Raw genomic sequence first — 12,138 nt, 5'->3', positions numbered from 1 at the left:
AAAATAAGATTACCATTAAATATCTTACTTATCACTAAAAATGTACTGAAATATTGAAATAAAGGGAAGCTGCACGAGCACGCGGGCACGCTGCCCGATCCCTCCCAGCTGATGGGGTGCGACGCGGTGTACACCATCAACAGTGACGGAACAATCAACGCCAAGCCCAACATCTACGGCAGCAAGGATCGGCCGGCTGCCGCTGCCCAGTGGCCGCATTTTTGCGTGTACATCGCGTGGACGCTCACTTGGCTTGCTGTTTTGACTTCCGGATTTTTTGCCATCTTGTACAGGTTCGCATCTATGTTGTCTTGTTGCTCATAAGTTTATTCGTTAACTTTAGTTGTTACTAGTTAAAAAATAGCGTTAAAAGGTAACTTAAATGGAAATTTTTTAACTTCAATTTCTAGTAAACAAACTAGGTTATAGGTAATAAAGTTAATTGGTTTTTGTAAAGATAAATAATTTGTTTTATAAAAGCTTTGAATGGGGAAGAGAGAAGGCAAACAAATGGCTTTCCAACATGATGCTCAGTTTCTGGCAGTCTGTTTTCGTTGTTCAGCCAATAAAAGTCATCTTTTTGTCAATGTTTGTTGCCACTATAACGAAAAAGCCGGACGAGAGTGCCCTTGATTCAATTGACGAACATGAGATCAAAAAGACGGATCAGAATTTTCTGAACATTTGTGCTGATGATCTCGGTAAATAAATGCTTTTCGGTCATAAAATACTCAATTGTTTCCAGTTAGATTTAAAAATGTTAAAAGTTCCTTTACATTACAAATAAAATATATAGTAATTTTATATTTGATTTTCAAATTAACCTTTTTTATCGTTTTAGAGTCTGAGATGCACAACAAGGACCAGCTGCTGGCGCCTCCCAAGCCACCGAGCAAGCGAAAGCTGAAACGAGCAATGAAGTTGCGCAACAAGGAAAAGGCCATGTCGTCAATAATATGGGAGGTCGCCGTGTACTTTATGTACATAATGGTTCTACTCTTCCTGTGTCACGGTTCGCGCGACTCACGTGGGCAAATCATTAACCAGCATATCAAAACCACTTTTATAGAGACCACTAACGGACTAGATACAGTAAGATCTTTAGTATACCTATTAACTTCTTTAACTTAATTATACATGCGAAGTAATTTTTAGAAAATTCTTACTTGTACTAGTTATTTGGACAACTAATATACAGTTGAAGACATAAAACTAACTTTAACTGTCTACTTTATATTATATAATTTAAATACTTAGTATGAAACTTGAATGGTTTTTAAATAAACAACGAATGAGGTAAAGTAAAAATAAGAGTTAACAACTGTAAACGTTGTTTACAAAAAACATTCATGTATTTTGTTTGAAAGTAAAAATTCAATAAAGCAATTTTAAGTAGTATTTTTTAAAACAAAGGTAAAAATTGTTATTTTACTAAATTTCTGCATAGTTATTACATAACAAATTTTTTTAAATATGAGTAGTTTTCAGAAGTACTGAAAAATACTTTCTTACAAGATCTGTAATACCAGTAGTATCAAATTTTTAATATTAAAATTTTACAACCAGTAAAACTATTTACTGTAAACTCTAAATTAAGAAAAAAATTAAGGCTTGAAATAAATTTAGTATGGTTGATAAAAAAAACTTACTCTTTAAGTATTCGAAGTAAAAAGTTTAGTATAATATTTTATTGCTTTAATTTCACAAGGTCAGTTCAACGCAGTACTTCTGGAAGTTTGTAAACAAAACTCTCATTCCAAATTTGTACTCTCACCATTGGTACAATGGTGCAAAGAAGAATTGGAGAGAAAGAAGTTTTCTGACTGATGAACAGAGCTACAGGGTCGGTCCAGCTAGATTGAGACAAGTCAGAGTAAAAACCGGTAAGTTATACTAAAAGTTTCAGTTATTATGCAATAGGATTTTTCTCTTATAAATTAAACTTATAAACCTTTTACATATAGCCTTATCTTTGTATAAATATAAGTTAGTTGAATATTTTTGTAGTAAAATGATACTATAAATTTTGAATAAGCACTTTGTATAAGCTAACTGAACTTGTGACAGTTTATTTACTTGGTTTTATTATAACTCAAGCAGTCAAGTCAACGGTGTCTTTTTTGAATTGAGAATTTACTAGTGTAGTATATAATTTTGATAGAACTCTTTAACTGAAGTAACAAAAATATATAAACTCTTGTTTGAAAGTTTTAAATTTTGATATGTAGTTATATTATATTTTTCAATTTAATTTGTAAATACGAAACTATGTTTAAACTAGAAAATTGTCCAAACGTGGGGTCCGTACAAAAAGCTTGCAGAAACAAGTTTTCGTTGTCGAAAGAAGACTCGAAAAACTACAAGTCGGGTTGGAAATTGCCGGAAAACATCACAGAAGTGGTGGTGGAAGAAGGCGATGATGAGAATGACGACCCGCTCGTGATTGCGTGGGAATACCAAACGTGGACCGAACTGAGAGGGGTGCCGTTCGTTGGCAACCTCGGTCTGTATCCAGGTGGCGGCTACTCTGCAGAGCTTGGTGTAAATTACGATGTGAGTTTCAAAAAAAAAATTAAACTTCTATTTTCGCTAAGCATATTAATTTACAACTTGAATGAAAAAGTTTTTGAGGCATGTAAAATACATACAACAGACATATATTATAATTTGTCTATAATACTCGCTCAGATTGTTTTGTGATAGTTAATAAGCTTATATTGTTTTAAAAAGTACATTAATTTTTTTTTTAATTTTATTTAGACAGTCATAGAGAGCGTAATAAAAGTGATTAACTTCAAAATTATAATTAACATGCCATAAAATTTCTATATAACTATAGTTATATAGAAATTTAATGGCATGATATTTATTATTTAAAGTTTTTTAAACCTAAAAATATCAGAACAAGCCGTAAATATTATAATTTAAATAGCGTTTATTAATATATTTTTATGGTTAAACATCATAAGAGTTTTTTTTATAACTTCTCATTGGTTTACATCAGGGTTTCCCAAAGTGGGCGATATCGCCCCCCTGGGGGCGATTTTAGTAAGTCGGGGGGCGAATTTTAGTTAGGGGGCGAAAGGGTGGGCGATAACTAGTAAGGGGGCGAAAAGGGGGCGATTTTAAAATTTTGAGCAGTCATAAAACTTTTACTTTTTTCTTGCTATTTTAACAATTTTAGCTTACTACAAACATTTGACCCTGAGGTAAAACTTAAACAAAAAAGTTTATTTTGTTTATGTAGAATATAGAAAAAAAAATCAAGTGCTTATGACTTATGATTTCATTCATGTATTTTCTTATTTAATATTACATAGATCATAGACGATCGGAATCCCTCTTACCATTTTATAACCTGATATATTTGGGATCATAAATGGTTTGTTAATATCTATGTTATCTATTATTAACTATCACCTCGTGGCATTTAATTTTTTTTTCGAAAAGTCACTAATTTAGACTAAGAAATAAAACTATTCAGGGTGGCTAATTTACCTAGAAACCTGAAAAAACCTAGAATTTGACAATTTAGGCAAAAAAAGCCTGGAAAATTTTGAGTTTTTTAAAAATTGTATCATATTATGTAGTAAAATTTCGATTTGACACAAAAAAGCTATCATATAGTTAAAAACATGGATCCTTCGAGGCAGATATTTTAGAAGTAAACGACTTACAGGAAACCTTCTTAGACTTACAAACTGACCTTAAACTTAAAGTAGATTATTCCTAAAAACATTATCAAAGCTTTTGAACTCAACAAAAACTAAGGCAAAAGTATCCAAACATTTGAGAAAAAATTAGATTGTTGTTTATAGCTTTTCCTTCTAGCTATGTTGTTGAGAAAGCTTGCAGTTCAATTATCACATCTTGAGCAAAAGATCTAATCTAGATATTTGTAAATGAGGTGACTTGAGGCTTTATTTTACTGATTAAGAATTAGATATAGAAAAAATCGCAAGTATTCATGAACCTAACCCTTCCATTATATTAGACTTCAGTAGCAGACATTATTTTATGAAAGTTTTTTTGTTTTAATTGATATATTAAAACATTTCTTATTTAACCTTGTTTGTATTGTGTTTTAGTAGTCTTTTTATAACAACAACTTTATTAAGTTATTTAATCTAAAACAGGTTTGCATAATGTCTAATTTATATTAATTACGGTAGACTTCCTCTTGAGTTCGCACTTTTTACCCAAAAAAAGTGCAAATTTATATTTTCTTAAATTTAACTTTAATAAAGTCTATTACTAACTAAGTATCAACAAAACAAAATATATAAGACTTTATAGCTTATATAGATCTATTAATTTTAATGAATATTTGTTTTATGTTTTTGTGGATTTTATATTTATCGATTAGATTATTGCATATAAAATATTGAAATTTGTCATTTTGTAAAAAAAAATGACAATAAGTTTTTGAGTTCGCACTTTTTAATTTTGTTCAAAGTGCGATTTCAAGCGGAAGTCTACTGTATTTATTAAATGCTTATTGTTTTAAAGTTGTTAATAGTTTTATTTTGACCTGGTAAATTTGTCGTTTTACATTATACTAAAAGTTTTTATAGCACAGTGATTAATTTATTTGTTTGAAAGACATTTATTTGACAGTTTTTTTTATTACTTGTTTGATCTGTATAAATAAAAACATCTTGATAACGATTAAAGATTTTATTTCAAAAAAGATTTTTTTTTGGTTTTAAAAGAGTATAGATTTTGGATCTCTATTTAAAATGACTGAAAATTTATCATTTAAAAGGTTCTTAAACAATTTATTTTGTCTTACTTGATTTATTATCTTTAAAAAATCTATATACTAGGAAATTTAAGTTATTAATATAGCTGTTTTTTGAAATATATTAGCAATTAGAATGTGTTGTTTATTTTAATAGTTCAAAACTAAATTTTTGTTTTTCATTATTTTCCTCTGTTAAATTATTATAGGCTAATAGCTAGAAAAATAAATCTTTCAAAAAGATTTAAATAAGCCATTAAAAAGACTGATACAGTTACAAAACAAAATTTATTTAAATTAATTAAAAGTTTTTTTTTATTATTAACTTTCTGTTCACAGAAATAACAGTAAAACATGTAATTTTTTTTTTGAATTTAAAATAAGAAAAAAATCTTAAGAGTTAGGTTTAGTTTCCTAAAGGTTGTTCGAAGTCAAATACTATTTCATGGTATTCTACTACGAAACATACAGTATAAAATATTCAAAATTAAATTTTTAACTTTACAACTAACTTGCTTATAATATATCTTAACATTGAAGTTAATAATTTTACTGCATTAACTGAAGCTGTTAATGAAACCACTTTTCATGTGAGAAAATCAACCAGTCGGTCAAACTTTCTCAAACTAGATCAGAAATTATATTTTAATATTTATTTCATAATGCGTAAAAAAAAACTGTTCATTTTCTTATAGTTTTTTAAACTCTGGTATAGTAATTTGAGAATATTCCTATTTAATAATTTAAGTGTTTGTGCGACTTGAATAAGTTACTAAGTATTAAGTTCTAGATATCCGAAGTTTGTTATATGACACATTATTTCAGTCATGTCAGGTTTCAGTTAAGATTTCAGATGGGCAACGTACGGTTCAGATCCAGTCAATTTTTGACCCGCTAAGTAACTTGAAAACTACGTGTGCAAAATGAATAAAATTTGTTTTTTGATACTTAATATTTTTAAATACGCTTTCAAATTGATTTTCAGTTCACAATAGTATTTCCTAGATCACAATAATACTAAACCATTTTATTACAATCTGCTCGAGTTTTTTAATTTTCTTATATGTTATTCTTTTTAAATTATGCAGCCCGCAATTAAATTTTTCTAACGATTTGAAACTAGAATTTTTTTTTAGTAAATATGAATTGCTGACTACAAAAGTTGTCCACCACTGACTTAAAAGTTTCAAAACAATTCATATTTAAACAGGATTGATTACAGATTACCGAAGGCTTTTTAATAATTAAGTATTTTAATACACTTTACCGGGCTTATAAAATATTAACTGTAAATTACATACTCAAGCGCTGTAAACTAATTTGAACACAGCTCAAAAGTGCGTGAATAAGAAGTACCAGACTAAATTACATTTCAAACACAACATTTTTCGCTCAAAAGTTTGTACTCAAAAGAAAAACTACTTTGTAAAATCGTGGGGGGCGATTTTATTTTAATTTTCTGAAAAGGGGGCGATTTAGTAAATGAGTTTGGGAAACCCTGGTTTACATAAACAAATTAATTTTTGAAAAGTTTACAATTTTATTATATAACTAATAGTTTTCTATATGTTGCATTTAAAAAAAAAGATATGTAACATGTAGTCTGAAATGCTAAGTAAAATGTTTTGTACGTGCATTTAAAGTTTAAACACTTTTTATGTAAAAATATCTACTTAAAACTACACTAATGATCTTTTGAAATTAATACTTTATAATAATAAATTTTTACTACACACTAACTTAGTTGAACTATAGTTTAAGAAAGTACAAAAGATATATATTATAAAAATTTAACTTTTTTTCTAGTCTGGAATGCTAATAATGCAGTCATTATACGAAAACTCATGGATTGACTCAAACACGAGGGCAGTTTTTGCTGAGTTTACAGTTTACAACCCTAACGTAAATTTATTCACTGGCGTTGAAATGTTGTCTGAGTTTCCACCAACAGGAGCTGCGGTTACCATGTCTTCAATCATGACTTATCGACCGTACCAACATATCGGCAGCTATGGCACTGTGATGATACTAGCCCAAGTAAGATACAACTTACCATACCGTTTAAAGCAAAACAATAACAAAAAATAATTTAAATTTGTCAAAGTTTAAAAACTCGTCTGTTAATAAAACTGAAGAATAATAAAATTTAGATTATCTACTTTCTTCACTTGATAAACTTCACATACAAGCAATTCTACCGAATGTACAAACATGGTAAAGGGGTTTTCGCCGATCCCTGGAATTATTATGATTTCGCTCTGATGTGTGCAGATTGGTCTGCTACTGTTTTCTATTTTATTCAGTTGAAACTGCTCTCATCTACTATGGCGTTTTTTCATGAGAATAAAAGTAAATAAAATGAATATATTTATAGTTTTTTTAAAGTACTTATACAGTTTAAATACTATATCTAAAAATCTACAAACACACACCATAGTATGTTCTATATAAGTTGAGAGCAACCATACGAATAAAAAAACTCTATTAGAATTAAATAGCTTCTTTGAGTATTTTTGCTACACAAAATAAAAAACCTAAATTGAAAAAAAAAACAAAGACTGTTACATTACATAACTACTGTTTTACTAATTGTTGTAATTGCACAGGAAAATATGTGAACTTCCAACAAGTGATGATGGTTGATTCAATAGTTGCTACGTTATTAGCCATTTCTGCTTTCTTCGGAATTATCAGATTTCTGAAATTGCTCAGGTTTAACAGGAAAATTGGCATGCTCACTTCAGTGCTTAAAAACAGTGCAAAACAGTGGCCTGGCTTCTTTGTTATCGCAATTGTGTTTTACATTGCGTTTATACATATTGGGTAAATTAATTTATTTTTTTGTTGAAAAAAAAACTTTTGTGTTCTAATCTTAGCAATGTAAGTAACAAAATTAACTGTTAGCCCTTTTTTTAAATAAATAAAGAGGTGTACTTTTACTGTGTTGACTTCCAACTATTTTTTTACATAAATCTCTAGCTGATTAGTACTTATTTTTTAAAAGTACTTTCTTTTTCTTTAGATACGTAATTTTCTCACCATTTTTGGAAGACTTCAAAAGTTTACTTTCTTCTTTCGAAACTATGATGGCAACAACCATGGGTTAGACTTTATTTTTATATTAATCTGCTAAATATGTGTTATATGTTTATTGATTTACGACTCAATAATTTAAAAAAGACTATGCCATTTAAATATTTAAATTAAATTAAAATCACTAAAAAAATAGCTTATACAACTCAACTCCAAGTAAGAAATAGAATGCATTAAATTTTATCACTGCAGGAAGACCGCTATACAACAGCATGAGGCACGTTTACAGGTGGTTCGGGCCGATATTTTACTTCGTCTTCTGCTTCACTGCCATGTTCATCATCCTCAACGTGCTCATATCCATAATAAACGAGTCTTACAGCATGACACTGGACGAGGTGAACAAGCGGCACAATCAGTACGAAATCGTCGACTTCATGATGCACAGGTTCAAGAAGTGGACTGGATTCGACCTGAGCGGAAAAGGTATTAAAATTTTGTTTACCGTATATAGAGCAAGATAGTTTTGTATAAAAAGACATGTTAATGGAGCTTGTTATAGTTTACTTCAAACTCAAAATTTTGGTAATAAGTTTATGAAAGCTACCGCTAATTTCAAAAATAGAAATATTGTTAATTTCAAGTTGAAGTTTTATTAAAATAAATAATGTAAAAACAGCAGATGTGATAGATCTGTTTTGTGCGGTCTTTTTTATATCTTGCTAATTTCAAGCATGTAAAAATTTCTGCTGGTCCAGGCTATGTGTTAAAAAATTATACTGATAGTTATATTATAATAGAAAATACTATAGCCTACAACTAAAACTGTATAAACGTTTACTTAAAAAAGAACTTTGTTAAAGAAAAAATAATGTTTGATAACAACATTAAAATTCTTTTAAGCACGCAAAGTGTAGTTGTAACTTGAAAAATACATTTTTATTGGTTAAACATTTCTACACTTATTGAAAGGGTAAATTTACTTATTTTCCAACCATATATAATAAATAAAAACTCTTGAACTTTTTAAACTGTAGTATATGTTTTAATATCTTATTTGCGTTAACTAAAACAATTAAAATTTTATAATTTATTTATAGTATAAGTTAATAGTATAATAACTCAAGCTTATTTTTCAGCGATGAAGTATGGAAACAAAACAGCTCCACTCTCTGCAGATAAAGTTCCTCTCCCTACTCTTCCTTGTATGAGTTTATTAAACTCTTTTTGTTATTAATAAGCCCAAACTTATACTTTTTTTAGTTCGTAACTTGAGTTCTAAAGTAAAAACACATGTTTCTACATAAGTTTTGTTACGTATAGCCTCATTTTTACTTGTATAAAAATTTATATTTAACTTTTTAAACACAATTTTGAAATATAATTTATACTTATTACTTATTTTTAAATAAATTTTTATCATTTCAAACATGGCTGTACAATTTTTCATATAATTTTTCCATCTATAAGATATTTCACCATCTTTCTTACAAACATATGGCTAATCTATCATATTTTTTATTTTAATACAGTAAACATGTATTACCTATAGTAAGGCTCGCTACTTATATGTTATATAAAAACATCTTCATATGCTAGTACTGCTGAATAAAATATTTCAGATGAACTCGAAACAGACTCTGGCCACAACTTAGTTAATCTTCAAAAAACCCTTGACAAGTATGTTTATCGATTAGAAGAAAATTACAACAAGTATCTAAAGATTCAAGCTATAAAAGAAGGTGTTGGTGCAGAGGTTTTTTTTAATATATTATACGTTTTTAGTTTGATTAAGTAAAAATTTGTCTACAATTTGTGTTATTTTTATAATTTTAAAAAATTAAGCGTAGCAAAACAAACTTTGTTTTTCTTTTATAAGAAAACAAAAGTTTTTAAAGTTTCAACAATATAGTATACTAACCAAACTATAATTATTCAGATGGGAGACTTAGAGGTTGTTAATAACAAAATACAAAGAAGTAAGTTGCTTTTTTCGTTGAGTTAAAAAAAACAGTTCATTTCAAATCTAAGCTATTTTCGACTGTTAAATAAAACCTAAGTGTAAAAAAACATATTTTTATTAATAATTTTACTTTTATAGATTCTATAAATTTATGGACAATAAAGTATTTATAAAATATATTTAAAACTGTTTTGATTTATTTTATGGATATTTAATGTTTATATTTGCATTGTCTGTTAAAACAACAGTTTAAAGTTTAATATACCAAACACATACAACTATTATCAATTTTATTTTACATTCTTTTAGATTAAATACTTGACTGGTATGAGCAATAAGTTAATTTATTTTTAGTGATCTTTACCCCTAAAGTGAAACATATGATACAAAACAAGCATATATTAAAAAGTTGAATATATGAATTCCACAAATATTTTTAACTGATAAAATTTTATTAATTTAAGACATTCTTCGTCGACGTAGATCAAGTAGAAAGTCATCGGTGACCGGAAAGTTTTCATCTCGACAGCCGAGTGGCGATTGGGTTTATGGATCAAATGTAGCAACAACTTCAAAAAAATAACTGCATGTAAAACATTTAAAAAGAATCCGATCGTTAATCTAATGACTTGAAAAAAAAATTAATACTTTTTTATAAGTTGTTCATTTGTAAAGTAGTTTTATCATGTAAAAATCATAACATTATAGTTTTATTAAATACTATTTTTAAACGATTATCTTTTAGTTTATTTAAGCATGACCATTTTCAGTAAATATATTTTAATTGAATGTTTAAACGTTGTCTTTTCTGTGTATAAATAAAAGCTCTGTAATGGATTTTTTATAGGATTATATTAACTTTTTTTTTACTAATTTATAGGAGTGTGTGAGACTACCTTGAACTTAGTAAGCTTATTATAAAATATTGCAGCTATAAAAGAAAATTCGTTCTAAAGAGTATATATTATATATAAAGCTCTACTACAAAACTTTTAAAGACATTTTGCTCGCGGTTTATTCCAAAACCACATAACTCGGCTGACTGTTTTTTTTTTCATAGAAATTAGACTAACCTTTTGAAATACATTTTTTATAAGCAAGAAAAGTTAAAGTATAGTATTTTAAAAAATACTTAAAAAAAATTATTTAACTTTAGATAGCAACCTACTAATGAAATTAAAACGTACATAAATTGACTAAGAGTAAAATGCTTAATATTAACAGTTTAAATATTTTTTCATGCTCTGCATTCAATTATCTATCAAATAATTTATCTGTGATATTAATTAAATTTATAAATACAAATTACCATCAAATTTTATCTTTTGTACAATCTATCACTTTGACAAAATTAGTGTTTTTTACAAAATTAAATAATTTTTATAATTTTTTCAAAAATCTTTCTAACAAAGCTAGTAAAGGTTGTAATTAGACTCTAATTATTAGTGATAATAGTAATAAAACTAAACTAGTACATGACTTTATTACATGAATAATGTTATTTAAGAAAAACATAATTTTAATAACTAGTTACGTTTAAGACTAAACTTCCTTTATAAAGTCGCATCTTCTTAATTTTAGTTATGGCTGTTCAAATTTCGTTTATAATTTGTTTGGTTTAGAGAAATTGTGGAAACCAATGATAAACAATCTTAAATCGCAGTAACATTGACAAAACTAATCATAAAGAATTTAAAAAGTGACGGGATGCTATATGTACAGTTTACACACTTCATAAAAAACTTAAGCTAATTAAAGAAAATTAAACTTAATTAATACTTGAAGTAGTAATTCAAAACAATTTTTTATATTAAAATTTATTTGAAGCGTATTATCTAAAATGAAATTTTTAATCTTAAAATTTTGAATTATAAAGCTGTATAAACTTTTTGCAACTAACAAAAATAGTTTTGGTATAATCGAAATAAAAATGTCAAATAGTAACTATTTTGTTTAAATTTATAATTAAGAGTAGATTTATATTAATTATAAGTTCTACAATATGCCCCATTTGTTTTTGTATCTATTCAATATCAAAATAAACGTAATAAGTAACCACAACACCTGCTTCATAATATTTTCTAAATTAAAAACTGTACAAATAAGTTTAAAAATAACAAATTTAAACAGTATTCTTTCTTTATTATACTAACACATGTTTCTGTGTGTTAACAGGTTAACACACTTTAACGGAGTTTTATAATAAAATAAATGTTGCAAGGAAAGAATAGAAGCTGAAGTAGGTGTATATATGTGTTTATTAAAAATATAATACTATAGATTCTTGTAGATTAATGGTTAATAAAGTATGTACAATATATAATGTTGAATCAGACTGTTATAAAAGTATATAATATTTGTAATTAATAAGTAAAGTAAAATACAATAACAAATCATAATA

At 27.2% G+C, this 12,138-nt stretch overlaps 1 protein-coding gene across 1 annotated transcript in view; it reads left to right on the top strand.

Annotated features, from left to right (window-relative positions):
- The window catches only part of LOC145843398 (uncharacterized), a 46,648-nt gene extending 36,153 nt beyond the window's left edge, over window positions 1-10,495 (top strand). Inside the window, exons 67-80 of the mRNA XM_082950876.1 lie at window positions 65-293; window positions 481-701; window positions 842-1,092; window positions 1,709-1,883; window positions 2,282-2,553; window positions 6,548-6,778; window positions 6,892-7,090; window positions 7,348-7,564; window positions 7,764-7,843; window positions 8,027-8,260; window positions 8,914-8,979; window positions 9,397-9,530; window positions 9,714-9,753; window positions 10,202-10,495. Of these exons, the coding sequence (XP_082807002.1) occupies window positions 65-293; window positions 481-701; window positions 842-1,092; window positions 1,709-1,883; window positions 2,282-2,553; window positions 6,548-6,778; window positions 6,892-7,090; window positions 7,348-7,564; window positions 7,764-7,843; window positions 8,027-8,260; window positions 8,914-8,979; window positions 9,397-9,530; window positions 9,714-9,753; window positions 10,202-10,320 (2,468 nt within the window). The 3' untranslated portion in view covers window positions 10,321-10,495. The remainder of the gene's footprint in view (window positions 1-64; window positions 294-480; window positions 702-841; window positions 1,093-1,708; window positions 1,884-2,281; window positions 2,554-6,547; window positions 6,779-6,891; window positions 7,091-7,347; window positions 7,565-7,763; window positions 7,844-8,026; window positions 8,261-8,913; window positions 8,980-9,396; window positions 9,531-9,713; window positions 9,754-10,201) is intronic.
- The last annotated feature ends 1,643 nt before the right edge of the window (window positions 10,496-12,138 follow it).

Source organism: Thalia democratica, chromosome 1 (assembly GCF_965202585.1).
Source record: "Thalia democratica chromosome 1, ktThaDemo2.hap1.1, whole genome shotgun sequence".
In the NCBI taxonomy this organism is placed as follows: Eukaryota; Metazoa; Chordata; class Thaliacea; order Salpida; family Salpidae; genus Thalia; species Thalia democratica.
Note: the sequence above shows the minus strand (reverse complement) of the source record. Positions and strands in the feature narration are given on the sequence as shown.